The sequence below is a fragment of the Spea bombifrons genome, chromosome 11 (assembly GCF_027358695.1).
Source record: "Spea bombifrons isolate aSpeBom1 chromosome 11, aSpeBom1.2.pri, whole genome shotgun sequence".
Taxonomy (NCBI): Eukaryota; Metazoa; Chordata; class Amphibia; order Anura; family Pelobatidae; genus Spea; species Spea bombifrons.
In genome coordinates, this window is record NC_071097.1 from 25,379,330 (window position 1) to 25,396,632 (window position 17,303).

The 17,303-nt window shown below is 38.2% G+C and overlaps 1 protein-coding gene across 17 annotated transcripts in view; it reads right to left on the minus strand.

Moving 5' to 3' along the window:
* Positions 1–17,303, minus strand: part of JAKMIP3 (Janus kinase and microtubule interacting protein 3) — a 50,712-nt gene that overhangs the window by 5,102 nt on the left and 28,307 nt on the right. For 6 of the 17 annotated variants that reach the window (XM_053450906.1, XM_053450904.1, XM_053450902.1 and 3 more), the window contains 13 exons: positions 14,613–14,672; positions 11,936–12,061; positions 11,209–11,337; positions 10,805–10,888; positions 9,948–10,010; positions 9,419–9,517; positions 8,983–9,081; positions 8,823–8,882; positions 8,008–8,073; positions 6,818–6,886; positions 6,652–6,729; positions 6,201–6,404; positions 5,753–5,878 (listed from right to left, as the gene is read on the minus strand). In XM_053450906.1, the coding sequence (XP_053306881.1) occupies positions 5,753–5,878; positions 6,201–6,404; positions 6,652–6,729; positions 6,818–6,886; positions 8,008–8,073; positions 8,823–8,882; positions 8,983–9,081; positions 9,419–9,517; positions 9,948–10,010; positions 10,805–10,888; positions 11,209–11,337; positions 11,936–12,061; positions 14,613–14,672 (1,263 nt within the window). Of the gene's footprint in view, positions 1–2,737; positions 3,608–4,637; positions 4,710–5,752; positions 5,879–6,200; positions 6,405–6,651; positions 6,730–6,817; positions 6,887–8,007; positions 8,074–8,822; positions 8,883–8,982; positions 9,082–9,418; positions 9,518–9,947; positions 10,011–10,804; positions 10,889–11,208; positions 11,338–11,935; positions 12,062–14,612; positions 14,673–17,303 lie in introns of those variants that run through there. The other 11 variants (XM_053450910.1, XM_053450899.1, XM_053450894.1 and 8 more) reach the window with 3 other exon arrangements.

A 17,303-nucleotide genomic window follows, 5' to 3' on the forward strand; every position in this document is an offset into this window, starting at 1 on the left:
CCTCATGCTGATGAGTCCTATTAAGGATAAAACAGCTCTAGTTCTTGTGCCTCTTCCTGAGTTTTGTCTAAAGGCTGCCTCCTGTACAGCAGGTGTTTATTTTCAAGGGTTCCATGTATAAAGTGGATATGGAGGGAAAAGGTGATGATTGTTAACCTTATTTGCATGTGCCTCCCCAGAATCCCTTGTGGTTGTGGCAACACCATGAGATTTCTGGCTTGTCTGGTGTCTGTAGATGAGTGTTTAATAATGCTTCCACATACTCATGTGTAAATAATAATTTTTTTTACAAAAATAGTACTATCCCCAAAACAAGTAAACGGCCATCTAAATCCACCACCAGTTAGCAGTAAAAGATGCCATGATCATTGCAGTGCTGCATCAACGTATTGGACATAGGCATATTCCTTGTTTGGGTTATGGCACCCTCTTGTGGTTTTACGGAGTAAACAAAGGGTTATATCATTTCATCCTGCAAATACATGGAAAACAGTGCCGCTTTTGTATTAGCATATTGAATGGTATATGGTTTTATGATAGTAAAAGATTTTCTGTACAAAGGCAAAATATGACTGAAAGATTATATGGTGGAGTTAGCACCATTACTTTCCTGTGTATGTGAATACATACAGAATCTACCAATTCTGAGAGTAAAAATACACACATAGACACACGTACGGACTCAAATTAGAAAATAACTATGTAAAAGAAAAAATGTCCAAGGCGAGTACTGTGTATATCTCTGTTACGGAATTGAGACGTACATAGTCTCTATAATCCTTGACCGATTTGTCACATTAACCGTCATTAGCACTTAGCGCCACGTCCTGCTTCAAATAGTTGTATTTATGGGGTCACCGCCCAGGGCAACATGACCAGCCACCACCCAGACCTGCCATCCAGCAGAGGACCTCCTTCTCCTACTACAGCATAATGTCATATCTCGGTGCTCCGCAGTACTTCTCATGGAAAGGATACTTTGGATCGGCTGTCCTAACCCTAAACCTAATCTGCCTAGGTCTGAATATGCTGTGATTTGGCAATCCTTTTCCTAATAATATTATAATTATTATCATCTTATTTATGTAGCGCCAACATTGTATGTAGTGCTTCTTACATACATATATTTCGGGTTTATGACAAGAAGCTGCATGAATATTCCTTCCCATTAAGCCATCTTTCACTTAAGTTGTTAAATGTTTTTGATTCAGTCTTTGTGACACTGCAGGAGAAGACGGATGAAACTCACTGAAATTGGTTAAATGCTGGTTCTGCCACACACTGCTGCCAAGCATACCTTATCTGTGGCTTTTCCCCTTTAACAAAACATCATTCCCCTTTCTCGTATCTCAAACCATTTTCTCTTACCGGTAAAATCCTTTTCCAATGGGCGTCTCCAGCCAGGCTCAATTTCCTCATTGAAACAATGCTATCAAACAATATCTTCCATTTCATCCAACGTGCTGACTGCCAAACACTAAGCACTTTGCTCCCTGCACTAATGCACTGCTTTATTATTATGTGTGTCTTCCTCTGAAAAGAGGATCATAGAGAATCAGCTTTACTCATGGTGTGAATCTGAGGGCCAGTCTTAGAATTGTGCAACGTGTGAAGTCACTCTGGGTACCGTATGAAGCGGGATCCCCCATCGTCATTGTGACTGCATGGTGCCTTTAAGATCAGGGCAAAAAGGAGCTGATCGAATAGCATGTGTGTGTTATACATGCTGTATCATTTTGTTTGTGTAGAATGGTCAGTTGGGTTTGTGTGTGTATCCATGAGTCAATATCTGTATACAGGATGTCCATGAGTATGCTACCGTGTGTACATATGTATGTGTATATATATTCAAAGGGGTCACTTAGAAATGTACTTGTTTTCGAAAGAAAAACACCTTTTGTCCGTTAAATAACATGAAATGGATCAGGAGTACAGCGGAGACGTTGGTAATGTTGTAAATGACCATTGTAGCTGGATTTTAATGGAATATCTTCATGGGTGTACAGAGGCCCTTTGTTGCTGCCACCGCTCCTGTGTTCCAATGGCACGTTGTGTTTGCTAATCCAAGTTTAACTTTAAAAGCCTGACTGATCATTAGAAAACTCGTTTCTATTTTTTTTTTTCCCATCGTTTTAGCAGAGCTAGAAATGTCCTTGTTTTCCATGAAAACGGCTAAGAGACCCCAAACTTTTGAACGGTAGTGTATATCAAGATAAAAGTCCGGATAAGGAGTTTCCTATAAACTTTTGCTTATGGAAATATAAAAATGCCCTGGTTGTTCAACTTGTCTTCTTTATGTATGAACTCTGGCAGGAGATAGCACCCAGGCAAACCCTTGCAAGTTATGTGACAGTTATTTGTGGATTATATATGTGTGTGTGTGTGTATGCATGCACACTAACACATGTTATGCACATTTGTGAAAGAAGGTTTATTTACTAGTGATGGTGTGTTTCTTTTTTTGGGGGGAGGCATTCTTGTAGACTTCGCACAGGGTGCCTGAGGACCCACGGCCCTGATGGATCATAAACCTGCATAAGCTGTTGTGGCTGAGAATGCGCACTTAAAGGGACGTTATGAATGTACACTTTTTAAATGAATGATTCTTTTTTATCACTTATAATAGACCTATAGCATGTGATGATGATAAATTATGTTAGAAAAAAATAAGATGTTAATACAAATGACTATGATCTATTGAATGAGTCTAAAACACATAAAAAATAACATAACTTACCTTGCATACTGAAGTGTGTACACTGAAACAGCCAAAAATTTATGTTTCTGAGATCTTTTCATCTACTAATCAGACAGGGTGCCATGTTAAGGAAGAATTGGTCCGTTTACTTTATAACACAGAGATTTGGCACATTGTCCTCCTCATTCTTTTACATTTTGGTTACTATTTCAGCATGTGCTTCCTTTGACATCTTCATATTAGCAGAATACGTTTTTAATTCTTCTGATTTTATAAAGTGTTCTCTTTCGTTGCTTGTGCTTTCTCCTGTCGCATTTCATTTTTTGACATCATATTCCACCTTGTAATTTTTGGTTTGTCGTCTTGTGTCAATTAAGCAGCTTTAATACGTATGAATGAAGTCCAGTCATTTAAACACTGCTAAAAGCTGTAGCTTCTCAGAATCCAGGGGGAAAAAAATCAAATGATAAAATGATTATCCTCTGATGAGCATTAACGGGGGCTCTGTAGCCCAGTCGGTTGGGGCTTTTAGGCTTTCCCCCCCAAAGTTACCATTAACATTTTCTTCGATTTTCATCTGTGCATGGGGATGATCATTAATGTTGTACACAAGCATGTGATAAAGGTGAACTTCTTTATAGAAGCAGTTGACTACCTGCTTGGCAGGAAACCAAAATAAATCCATTTGTTCTGAATTAGTAGAAAGTCTCTTTTCTTTACTATGAAAAGCTCTTAAATATGAGTTATTCTAAACATCTGTAGTACACACAAATTGCTGCAAATTCCAGCAGAGCACCTCAAGTGGTCAATAAAAATATAGGGTTTTTGGCCTTTTTGTCATAATACATGTCCATTTGAATTACCATACAGTTAGTCCTCTGCAGATGTGGCTTCAAAGTCCTATACAGGCTAAAACAATAATATGTTAAAGAACAATATATATGTATATATGTACACAAATGCCTAGAGTTCCATCAAACAATAAAAGGTATGAGATAAGTGTGACGGGATGTACTTGTGATAATGTTTTAAAGAAATATGTCAACCTATATAGTAAATGTATTAGGTTACGTTAATCAAGGCCATCTCTTGGGAAATGATGGGCCCAGATATATTAGTTCTTAAACCCTAGTGCGAACACGATAAATATATTTCCATAAGCATTGATTTTAAATGTTTTTTTTTCAATTCAAAACATGCCCTACACACTAAATGAAATAACTCCCCAAATAATTACATTGATTAAAAACAAACAGCACAAGCTACAACTAGTTTGCATAAATGAACTTTCTGATGCTGACAGCTGTTACACAGATGATTAAAGTCAGGAGTACTTATTAATGGAGACTATTTGTTGGGTGGACTCCTATAAAAAGCTTGGGCCCTGGGGTGATGACGGTATTACCGTGTAAGCAGGACAGCCTCAGTTAAGTAATTGTGTTATGGAAGTCTATAAACCTTTTTTTTATTCATAACTGGGAACTTTTCCGGTTTGACCCGGAGTCTACAGGTAAAACTATACTTTCCTGGGTCTTCAAGTCAGTTTCCTCCAGGCAGAGGAGGGGTGCTTGGCCATGCCCGATCTACTCCACTCCCCACCCACTAAATGCTGTCTGGCGCTAGTACCACCCTATGCGCAACTAGCTCCATTGCCACATGTAACTAATTCCACCCCTTCCTTAAGCTATCCACCCCCAGAAATGTGTATGGGGGAGCTCCGAGTAGCCTACCCCATGTTAGGGGTAGGCTACTCGGGATGTTAGCTGTCAATTAGAAATCACACTAATTCTGTTTACAGGTACTTCTAGACCCACTTTGTCACAATTAATAAATGGGAGAATACATGGAAAAGCTGAATAATGATGTATATGATAAAGAGATAAAGGAATAAAACGCATAACTCAGTTGTACAAAGTTACTCTAATTACAAGAAACTTACCCTGGATACTGTGCAGATGATCTATGACCAAAGTATAAAAGCTAACGAGAAAAATAAAAACAAAAATAGAAACTAAAAAAGGGAGAAAAAAAAAAGAAGACAAAAACATTAGTCATATTAAAACTTGTACTGCTTCACACTTCCATTCAAAAGGTAACAATTTAAAAAAATGAAAGCACTAAAAATTAGTGTAAATAAGATAATGCCAGATTTTAAGTGAACATTTTCTATAAGACTAAAGAAGAAAGCAGAACATTTGCTCTTAACCCTTTGAGCGTTAGAAGACTTGAGTTGCACATTGTCTTGCAAAGCACTGGATAAACTCTATTGTGTAGGTTCTAAATGTGGCAGATTGTACTAATACAAGCACTGCAGTGGAGTTAAATTTGTAGTTTGAAAATAATTTTAATTTGGTCTTTTGCTGTATAAGTGCTTTATTATTATTTTTTAACTATGTTGCTTATTAATGGGAGCTTATTGTCATCATGGCACCTATAATTCTATCTATACATCACGGAAAAGGGATATGGCATCCTGATGCTTCACATCTCATGGCTGCCCAGGGACAATGAAGATGCGCTGCCAGCAATAGCCTCAGACACCCTTCTCTCAGCACTGTGGCCCCCAAAGCAGATCCCCTAATCTCGCCATCTCCCACATGGCACAGGTGCCTACTGACACACGTCTTTTTAACCTGATCAAAAAGTACCAGCATTGACGTATTTACCTTCAGCACCATCAGCTGGACCTTCACAACGCTATTTTGAATGTTGAGCACCATGATTATGATGCCGTAGACCTACGCTCTACCTCTTGAGGATCCATGGAAGGAAACTATGGAGAACTATGATACCGTGGCACAGCCCTCTATAATGTTATGGGCTGGTTGAGGAGATCAGTGATCTTTGGCTCACTGTTATGTGGCAGACAGGCAGCCACCCTCTAGACTTGCCATCCTAGGGCTAGTTGGCCTAGGTAAGACTATGTCACTGAGTAGAAGATACTTCACTCACCTTTTTTCAAGTTAATTTTTTCTATTTTATTATTTTTTCCCATATTTTGATGTAAAAACTACTGGCAGTTTATTTCCCAAAATGATATTTTGCCTGCGATCATCAAACTCTCTGTACACATATACAAGCAGAACATGTCATACATGACAAAAAATGTGTTACCTTCTCTTCTAGCTCTTTAATCTGTCTCTTTTGAAATTCTATTCTTTCTTCTAACTCTTTTATCCTCTGCAAAACAAAATACAAAATAAGTCTTAACATAAAGTGAATATTAAGAAAGAGAGGGGAAATGGCATGAATAGTCAATAATCCTTTTATAATTTACTAATTTGCAAAACTATTGTGTTTTGGGAGTCTGCACAAGAGCTAAGAATTAAAATTCATCAACTACTCCATGACCTTCATTTGCATAAGATGGATCATTAAATGAGTTAGTGGACTACAATTCCTGTGAATTTAACATAGCTTTCATCATAAATTCAGGGGATATTTTGTTGAACGTTTATATTTTCCTGTAGTTCTTGAAGGTCTTTCCATAGTCAGTAGTTACCTGTTGTGCATGTTGAATCAGCTCCATTCTCTCCCGTAAGATTTGGGCATCTCTTTCCCGCAGCTCACTCATTACCTGTCTTTTCCACTGTTCTACTGCACATTTTAACTTGTCTCTTTCTTCTTCTGAAAGTATTTGAGACATCTTGGCTCCAGCCTCTTGCTGCAGGATGTCATATAACATAGCCTCCAGTTCCAAGATATGCTTGGTAGAATGAAAAAAATGAATATATCAATTTATTTTTAATATAATTCAATTTAAAGCCTAGAGAGGTAGATCACAGATATCCATCTTACAGTTTTAGAACTACAAATGATGATCCTCCAGCATCCTAAAAGACGAGTTACTCGTTCCTCCCGATCTGGATGCTCTCAAAAAATTAACAATTACAAGCCTGTGTTTCACTAAAAACGAAAAAAAAAAAAAAAAAAGGCATAATTTAAGAATTTACCTTATGAGCCTGATCCAAGGATTTCTTCCGGAAGTCTAACTCTTCGTCTAAATACCCTTTCTGCCTAGTGAACAAATCCTTTGAAACAAAGAAGTTTAAACATCATTTTCATTGTGGGAGTTCCCACTTTGACCTGTATACATCGGATTGAAGGTCTTATCCTTACTTTCTCATTTTCAATGTCAACCATCTTTTGCTGCAGGGCAGATTCTGTCACCTCTATTTGCTGGAGCCACTGAAATAATGTAAATGAGAAAAAACTTTATTTATAAATTATTGCATTATAAATAATAGCGTTAATAACTTTACTTAATCAAACGGGAGATGTTATCATTCAAAATATGTAAATAATATATTTGATAAAAGGGGCAGAGATAACTCTGCTGCTATGCTTTACTCAACCTGGAAATTACATGTATCTAATGATCTTGATCGCATTTGCTAATGACGTTTGTTGATGTCCATTGAGCGGCTTCTCAATGTCCGTTCTCCAGCACCCCAGTACTTGGAAACCTTATTGTGTCTCTTCACCACACTAGAGAATAAACTGATTGAGACACTTCTATTTATGAAGAACCCAAAAACCACACTGTTGGTAGGTACTGGAGAACCTGTTTCCAGAGCAAAGCTCAGCAGACAACAGCCAAGCAGCACAGAAGGAGTGTAACAAACATTCATTTCTGGGTTAAGTTTTGCATGAGTCAGCCCCCTGTAGTTAATGTCCTGTCTCTCATATAATACTCATGTTCTCCTATTTCAGGACACTTAGAAGAAACTTTTTATACATAGAAAGCCAGAAAATTTACATAAAATAAGAACAATTTACTCCATCTAGTCTACTCATTCTTCTTCTGGCTGTTCTTGGTATTGTGAGGTTACTGGCGTTTGGTGACGTCTGTGTCCAAAGCATTGATTCAAATGACAATTTGTGTCACAGGCAGCATCTCCACCTTGGCAACTGTCGGTAACAACATTGTACTGGAAATACCCCTACTGGGATGCATGCCTTGGACTCTTATGCACACCTGCATACAAGAGCATATGTCATTGCCTGGACCTTGAGAGTTTTGGACTATATATACTCCCTGGACTCTGGGCTCCCTGGGCTTTTAGGCTCCAATTTGGTTGTCCTCAGAATAGTCACAAAATTGTTTAAATTCCCTCTCTGTATTAATCTCTAGATTTTTTCACACCAAATTTGCAGGGACAAGAAAGGGGGGTAAGAAAGCAATAAAGCTTAAAATATGTTTTAAAACCTTAAAAATAGTAGTTTCATACAGCGCGGTGTACACAACGCCAAAACTGGCCTTTATGCACCATTCACCTAATATTTACACATAAAGCATACTCTTTTACCTTTTCGGCCAAATTTAGGACTGTTCTTGCTTGTATAACAACAACTTGTTCTTCATTTGTCAAGTTCTGCGACAAAAGGTACATACCAATGGTTACTACGCTATTCCTACCAATATGTAGAGAGCTTTATGGAAAAATAAAGTAAAAAGCAGATGAGAAAGCAATAAAAAAACCTCTACCCACTTTTTTTTATCATTTAGCTAAATCTTAATTTTTTGTTTAACTAAATATCTTTGTATAATATAACAACTTTCTATATCTGTCAGAAAAACAAGAAAACAAGCATTCTAGTAATCTTTTATAAATTACAATTTTAAAAGAGTGACATATTTAAAATAAACATTCTCTATTTATTTACAGCTCATTGATAATTGTGTGAAACATGTATATTAAATTAATAAGATAAAATATGAAAAAGAATAAGGAAAACTGCTATAATACTCTTTGCGTATCATATATATCTAGAGCAAACCGTTAATGATGCCCAACAAGTCAATAAACACATATACATATCATTTCGGAACTAAAATATGTAGATTAACAAGCCAAATTACAAATTCTCAATTAAAAAGAGCCAGATGGAAAACACTTTTGTGAATCATAAAGCAATACTAGTCTGAACAGAAGGTCAGTACGGGAGCATAATGATGTATTTGGAGAGACGAGGACGACAGAGGCAGATTGTAATGTCAGAAATCTGAACTGTAATAAACCGTGGCCAATCTGCCCCTTACATCTGTGCACGGGGCACATTTGGAGATGGCAGGGAGATAAATTAAACAACTAAACATGCACAATTTAGAAAAGGAACATACACTTACGGCGTTATCCCCTAGGATGTCGAGTTTTTTCATCAACTCAGAAACAATGATGTCCTAGACAGGAAAGTATAAAGTTATTTTTACATGATGTGAAGGCACTATAAACATTATTGTGTTAATTACAAAAGTCAACCACAAAGAGATGTCTACTTACTGTGACGCCTTCAGCTTCACAATATACTTGCAGTGGACTCTTTCCTTCTATAAATGGAATGTGGTGGAAATTGATGGCTGGCGATCTTCTCTCTCGCTCCTAAAAACAGAAAAAGACATCACTGAATATGTGGAAATCGGAAGTAGAACAGGGGAGAAGAGGTACAGTAGCTAATCAGCCGCTGTGTATTCTTCCACAAAGTACATCCTCAACAATTCTCACATAATCATGGATTATGGGATTTGTAGATAGACCACAAATAGAGCTACCTGTTGAATTGATTTAGGGATCTATTTCAACATGTATATTCTGTGAATTGGTTTAAAAATATGAACCAGTTTGCACCTGTATATCCAGGATCGCTATATGAGGAGGCAGTGCACACAATGGAAAGATAACACTATGCAAAATCATAAGGTTTCCAGGTGAGACCTACTTCTAGCTCTAGGATCCTGAACTCCAGGAGCTCATTCTGGTCTTTAACATCTTGAATATCATGGCGGAGCTTTGCTTCATCTGCTTCCATCTGTTTGATCTGTAAGAGACGGAAGCTAGACTAGTAATTATATTAAATAACTTTCAAAAAGAGAGGAAAGGGAAAAGGGTGAAATGAGGTGAAAGAAGAATAAAAATACAAAAATAGTGAGGTTGTTTGCTCAGCATGTAAACAGCTTCAGGTACGACTGTGAAGTGTGGCTGTGTGTTATAGTGAGTGAGTGTATTTTAGTGAATGTGTATGTTAATATGAGCGTATTAGACCATGTATGTGTAAGTGTGTGTATCATAAATCATTTTTTGCCTGGAACACATAATTGTCATGTGACATAAAAACAAACACTGATGGGTTGTTACCACAAAAAAAGTTTCTGTGTTGATATATATATTACTTAAACTTCAAAGAAAGGAAGAATATGGCAGATCTGCTAATGTTTATATTCTTAGCATTCTGATCATATCATGCTTACCTTTTCTAAGAGTTCCTGATTTCGTTTGTATAGTGCCTGTTTTTCTTCAATCCATTTCATGTCCTTTAAAAAAGGTGATTTCGTCAGTATAGACCTGATGCTTATTTAGGAAAAATAATTGCCAGCACCAAAAAAATTGATTTAGGCTTCTCTTAAATGTCATGCTTGTAGCTGGACAAAACTGTATTTTGGAACAGAAATCGTACTTACTCACTCTAAACAATGATGTATTTACCTTTCCTGCTGCCCTCGGCCCAACCTCAACCACCCCATCCTTGGTTCGCATCTTTTCTGCATTAAAAGGTGCGCCATGCCTTTTTTCACAATGTTCTATCGGTATGTTTATTATTTTGTGTTTGATTTACAATTAATTACGAACCCGAATAAAAGATCAACTATAAGCTTTAATGATACATCATCTGTTCATCTCATCTTTAAAGGAGTACCAAACCTTGATTACTATTTAGTTTCGTTGTTGGAGTGGGGCGCTCCACATTTTACGTCTGAGTAACCTGGAAGAGACCGTTGCCTGCCATTTGGCTACAATTTAGCAATGACAAGCTAAAGTTAATGAAAACTATAATTACAATAAGGAAGAAATCTCTCTTGCAGCCTACAGTCAAAATGTATTTTTGATTTATTTTCTAAATGTATTTATTTAATAAAAATCCTCTTTTTATATATGGTTTTCAAAGTGTTTAGGCTGGGTAGCGACATTGGCCCACATCTTATTTTTCTTCTAGTTGTAACTTATTAGTCACCCATCTAAGACTTACGCAAAGCACATGTACACAAAAAATTACACAATTTCACAGCATAGCCCCAATTCAGAGAAAGGAAGAGGAGAAATTTCTTACCTGGCCTTGTTCTGACATTGCCTTTTCCAGATCCTCTATTCTTGTTTGATATCTATATATATCTGCTTGCAGCTGTTCCCGTGTCTGGTATGCATCACAGAAAAAAGTTTTCAATATGCCAGGAAAAACTGAACTCATTGTAAGTGTTCACGTCTCAGACCTTGTTCTTTTGTAAAATAAAATGCCTTACAACCTGGTTAGTCAGAGAATTAGGTCAAAGCAGTGGAAATGTGGGTTGATATCTGAAATGATTACTATACTTAATTCCACTTAAGTCCACTAACCAACAAATGTTGCCCATGTGATAAAATAGCAACATTAGAGGTACAACAAAGGGTGGAAGGTGATCTTCAGAGGATCATTAGCAAGAAAGCAAGTGGGGAGAATACACAATAAATCCACACCTTGACTTCCCGTTCAGCATCTAAGGTTCCTCCAACTTGTTCTTGTAGAAGTGCATATGCACGTTGTAGAGCTTGATATTCCATGGTCAATTGACGAAATCTGAGCTCTGTTTCTTCTTTGGCCATACCCTGCCACATCCAGACAGAAGTATCGAAAACAAGTATGTGGCTTCAGACTTACTTTTTGCTAAGATGTGATAATGGTGATACACACTGATCAGCCATAACATTATGAGCACCTGCCTAATATTGTGTAGGTCTCTCTTTTGCCCTATATATAAATAAAAACTTGACCCTTGGTGACAAGTGTTTTGTTGTCTGAATATTACATTTTTTGGTAGTATCTATACACCTCACCTCACCCAAACCTCAACGCCAAGGAAAAACAATGAGGTATGGAAAATGATATCCCACAAAGTTGAATGTTACCATCCAGTTTTACTCAAAGGCACAAAATGCAATGGGAAAAATAGTAAAGAATAACAACAATAGTAAGCATTCTGATGAGTTAAATTAATCTCCCGTTATTGCATCCATGTCAACAGTGTCTCTAACAAAACAAAGGGTTAGTAGACCAAGAATCTAAATGTAACCCTGTAAATTGTTTTACATGATAAACTGGAATATCTTTTTTACTTTAACCTCTGAGAGACAGTGGGGTGTTAAAGGTGCCGCATGGTAGTGAAATGGATCCTTTGTGGAGCATTATTTGGGGTCAGTACTGTACCTCCTCCACATCCTCATCAGGAGTACAAGGTGTGCGATCTGTTCTATCAGTTTGATAAGAGATTGAAGAACCGTCGGAGTCTAATGAAGCTTCTTCATCATAACCAAAGAATGTCTCCACCACAGGCTGGTGATAAGTAAATATATCCAAATTAATACATTTTTCTTGCAGGATTCAGATACTGAATGTTTTCTAATGGCATATATATATATTACATACATATAAACAGGGTCACCATCAGGCCTGAGAGAGCAGGGAGGCCAGAACTCCCTGCTTAGTCACCTGTCCAAAGGAAGCCCCCGGACCCCAGCACCACTAACTCCAACCCCCCGGATGTACCTTGAATATGACATAATTTGCCAGCACTCAGACATAGTGTGTGAGAACCCTGAGTGAGCAGAAGAGCTGGCATCGGCCTACCACCTCCTGAGCTAACAAAGGTACCATATATTCCGGCGTATAAAACGACTTTTTAATCCGAGGAAATCTTCTCAAAAGTCGGGGGTCGTCTTATGCGCTGGGTACTAAAACTTACCGAGCCAGAGATTCCCCACGAAGCCACGAATCTCTAGGGGAGGGGCAAGCAGAGAAGCCACCTCCCCAAGGCCGGTCTTCAGGGCCGCGCCGAGGTAGGTGCAAGATCGTGATCTCCCCAACTAGCCCTGATCAGCGGGTGCCCGATGAGCAGGGCTGGTTGGGGAGATCACGACCTCCCTCTAACTAGCCCAACATTAGGGAGCTCGAGGTCTGGCACTTCAGACCTCGGCTTCCGTGCTCCTTAATCACTACGTGCCGGCTATTGATGCCAAGCGCGGGGATGACGTCATCCCATTGGCATCAATTGTCGGCGTGTGGTGATGAGGAAGCAGTAAAGCAGAGGTCTGAAATGACAGACCTCACGCTCCCACAACTGGATGGAAGAAAGAATATGAGAAAGGTAAGAGATGGGGAGAAAGGGGTGTGAGTGCAGTGTATGTGTATATATGTTGAGATGGTAAGTGTATGTGTATGGTCAGGTGTGTATATATATATATATATATATATGCACTGTATTTGCTCGATTATAAGCCGACCCTGATTATAGGACGACCCCTCAAAATCTGAATATTCATTTATGAAAAAAGAAAAAGCCTGAATATAAGAAGTTTTACCAGTAAATGTTAATAAAAGCTACGATTGAGAAAAATATTTTGTTTTTAGTTCCTTTTTTTTTACAACCTGCCCCCCCCAGTTATGCACATCTGCCCCCAGGCTTGCCACTCTGCCCCAGAAATGCCTTATACCCCACAAATGCCACTGTGCCCCATGATATGCCTTTTAACCCTCTAAATGCCACTGTGCCCCATGATACACCTTTTAACCCTCTATATGCCACTGTGCCCCATGATATGCCTTTTGACCCCCTATGTGCCACTCTGCCTCCAGAAATGCCTTATACCCCTATATGAGCATTTGCTCTGGAAAAAACCTTGTCTTATAATCGAGCAAATACGGTATATATGCCTGTGTGTGTAAAGCAGTGTATGTATGTATATGTCTGTATAATAACCAGCCAATCACCGGTAAGGTACATCGCTTGCCGCGATTGGCTGGTTGTTGTATACTGGGTAGAGGGGTAGTCTTATACGGCGAGTGTAGCCCAAACTCTATATTTTACCTGGAAAAGTTGGGGGTCGTTTTATATGCTCAGTCGTCTTATACACTGGAATATACGGTAGGTTTTGTGTGTGTGTAAGTTTAAGTAAATATGTTAGTGTATGTAAGTATGTTGCTGTATGTGCGTGTATGTTAGTACATGTGTGCAAGTATGTTAGTGTGTGTAAATATGTTATTGTATGTGTGTGTGTGTATGTTAATATATGTGTCTATAGTATAGTCTAGTATGGTCAGTGTGCATAAGTATGTTACTGTGGGTATGTATAATACCGTGTGTGTGAAAATGTGTTACTGTATGTGTGTGTAAGTACATATGTTAGTTTGTGTGTGTAAGTTTGTTAGTATGTAACTGTGTGTGTGTGTAAGAGGAGCTTGTGTGCGTCTATTACATTATGCATGGTGTTAGCATGAGTGTATGTGTGTTAGTATTTGGAGTTAGCATGTGTGTGTGTCACTGTATGATGTTATGACTTTGTGGGTCAGTGTATGGTGTTAGAGTGTCAAGGGTGAGCCTAGGGTTAGTTGCGCCTGTGAGAGGGAGAGGGGGAGCAGAAGAAACAATGTTTATGTAAGTGTACAGTGGTAGAGTGAGTGGGTGTTAAAAATAATTTTTGTTTTATAGTGGGGCCTTGAAGGGGCCTAACCCTAGGCTTGCCCTTGTTCTAATAAGGTGTAGTAATGGGGGGATATTAAGGCTGAGTGATGGGTGGAGCACTTATAACTTAAGCTTTAAGTTCTAAAATGTTTCTTCAGTCTTATTGGGCCACTCGGAAATACACGTTCCATAAGAAAATGAAATCTTAAAAGAAAGCATATTACTCTTAATATAAGTAAGTACGTTTTTGTAAAGTGACCTAACAATGTCTGTCGGACTGCTTGCAAAAAAAAAATGGATATTGCAGCACACTACTGCATCTGCAGCTGGTGATTTAAACTCTGGAAAGGCTAGATTTGTCCCTAAATCACAATCATTTGTTCTGAACATAAAGTGCAAGCAATTAGATAATCCAAAATATTTTACCTTTGGGAGTTTTGTCATTTTTTTCCTTTGCTTCCTAAACCTTAAAAGCTTTTCTCGGTCCTTCAGAAGGAAAAAAAAGGTTAAATGCATATTAAATGTAATTTTCGGGAAAGTGTTTTTACACTTAAAATCGAAGAGTGCATAAGGGGATGTTTTATTAACCCCTTCGCGACCTTTGCCGGTTCAGGACCGTCATAACAAGAAGGTCACTAAATGACCTTTGACGGTCCTGAACCGTCAAAAAATTAAATAAGCTTAGAAAGTGATCAAGGATCACTTTCTTCGCTTAAACGGCCTTGCTGCAATGCCTCGATGTCGAGGCATTCAGCAAGGCCGAGATCGGCATCGGGGGCCATGTCTGGCCCCTCCCCGGGGCGTCAACAGCCGCCATACATTGTATGGCGGCGGACGCCCGTTTTAAAAGCGTTTAGGAGGCGATCAACGATCGCCTCCTAAACTTAAATGGTGTCGCTGGAATGCCTCGATCAGGAGGCATCCAGCGACACCAAACACTTACCTTTAGGTGGGCTGTGACCGCTCCGGAGAGCGGTCACAGCCGCCGCTGCCGGTGATCTTCGCCATCAAGCAAGATGGCGGCGGCCCGGGAAATAAAACAATAGAGACGAAAAAGTTCGCTAGAGGGTCTCCAGACCCTCTAGAGAACTGGCTCCACTTGCTGGTTGAATACAGGTACTGCATTCAACCATGCAAGTCAATGGAGCCCAGCTTTCTAATCACTATGTGATTAGTAAAATAGTCAAAAAAAAAATAAAAAATGGAAAAAAAAATTAAAAAAAATTTGCTAACATTTAAAAATAATTATGCAGTGATGTCACTAGATGAACCATCCAGTACCAGCAAAATGTGTAAAAAAAAATATAAAAAAAGTATTAAAAAAATAAAATAAAATTAAAAAATAAAGTTTATTATTTTGAGCAAGTGCTAAAATTTCTCAAAAAATCTCAACAAAGAGTTAAAATAAAAGCACTTCAAATACCCAAGGGGTGTCTAATATATAAAAAAAATGGCTGATGGGGTAAATTGGAGTGGCCTAGCTCAAAGATAGGGCATAGGTACAGACTGACCAAAATGGAGAAAAAAAGCGCACTTCCCAAATGTGGCATTTTAAATCTGAAACAACCCGACAAACCCATGCATGTCGGGTATCACTGCACTCAGGAGATGCTCCTGAACACACATTGGGGGGGTGTTTGACAGTGGCATATACCAGAACCTGTATATCTATAACTAAAGTACAATTTGTGTGAAAAAAAAATAAAAAAAAATTACTATTACAAAGTTTAGTTCTATAATTGGTGCATGGAAAGGGTTAAAATAACAGCATTTGGAATACCCTGGGGTGTCTAGTTTTCAAAAATATATGGTTTGAATGGGTTAAATTGAGTTAACCGGCTTCAAAGATATTCCAAAGAGGAGAGGGAGGCACAATGACCAAATGACCACCTGAATTACGCATGCCCCAAAAGTAGCCTTTTACCAGCCGAACAATCTGACAAACCCATGCATGTGGGGTATCGATGTACTCAGGAGATGTTGCTGAACACATATTGGGGTGTTGTTTGACAGTGACATATACCAGAACCTGTATATCTATAACTAAAGTACAATTTGTGTGGAAAAAAAAATTAAAAAAATTACTATTACAAAGTTTGACAAAGTGTAGTTGTATAATTGGTGCATGGAAAGGGTTAAAATAACAGCATTTGGAATACCCTGGGGTGTCTAGTTTTCAAAAATATATGGTTTGAATGGGTTAAATTGAGTTAACCGGCTTCAAAGATGTTCCAAAGAGGAGATGGAGGCAGACTGACCAGATTTGTTAAAAAAGATTTGGAAATCATAAAACGCTGCTTGTACTTATTGCCCTATAACGTACAAAAAACAGCAAAAAAACATAAAAACATTGGGTATCTCTAAACTCAGGACAAGTAGTAGAATCTATTTAGCTAGTTTTTTTACTTGCTTTTTTAGGTGAGTAAAAGATTTTTCAAATAAAAGTCATAAAATGTCTTTTTTTTCAATTTTTCACCATGTTTTTTTTATTTTTTTTATAGTAAATAAGATGATACGATCAAAATAATGGTATCTGAAGAAAGCCCATCTTGTCCTGAAAAAAACAATATATAACTTATGTGGGTACACTAAATGGGTGAGGAGAAAATTACACCTGAACACAAGCACCACAAAAGTGTCAAAACAGCCTCGGTCCCACAGGGTAGAAAACGAAAAATGAGCCCGGTCCTTAAGGGGTTAAGGTACAAAACGGAATATTGTTTAGGTTTTTAGAACATAAAGTTAAGATGTTCCAGACCGTCATCTGAAAATTCTATATCATTTATATAAATATTTGAATCTTCTAATGTATGGCCTATTCTTACAACGCTTTTCTTTCTCTACGTGTTGGCTATAACCAGTACCGGCCCTCACATAGCGGCCATAGATTTAGCTGCATAGGTCTTTGAGTCTGTGTGGCAACCATCATCAGCTCTCTGGAGACAAAGCTTGCTTGTGGCGCTAGAAATAGAGTTAAGACTCTAAAGGAAGAGCAGGAAGGATGGAAAGATATCTAACAACAGCTAGAACTGGTTGCAGGGACTTAATAGAGACCTTCTATGCTTTGTTATACTGATACCTAAATAAATGTTAAAAAATAGATGTCCCCTGCCAAAG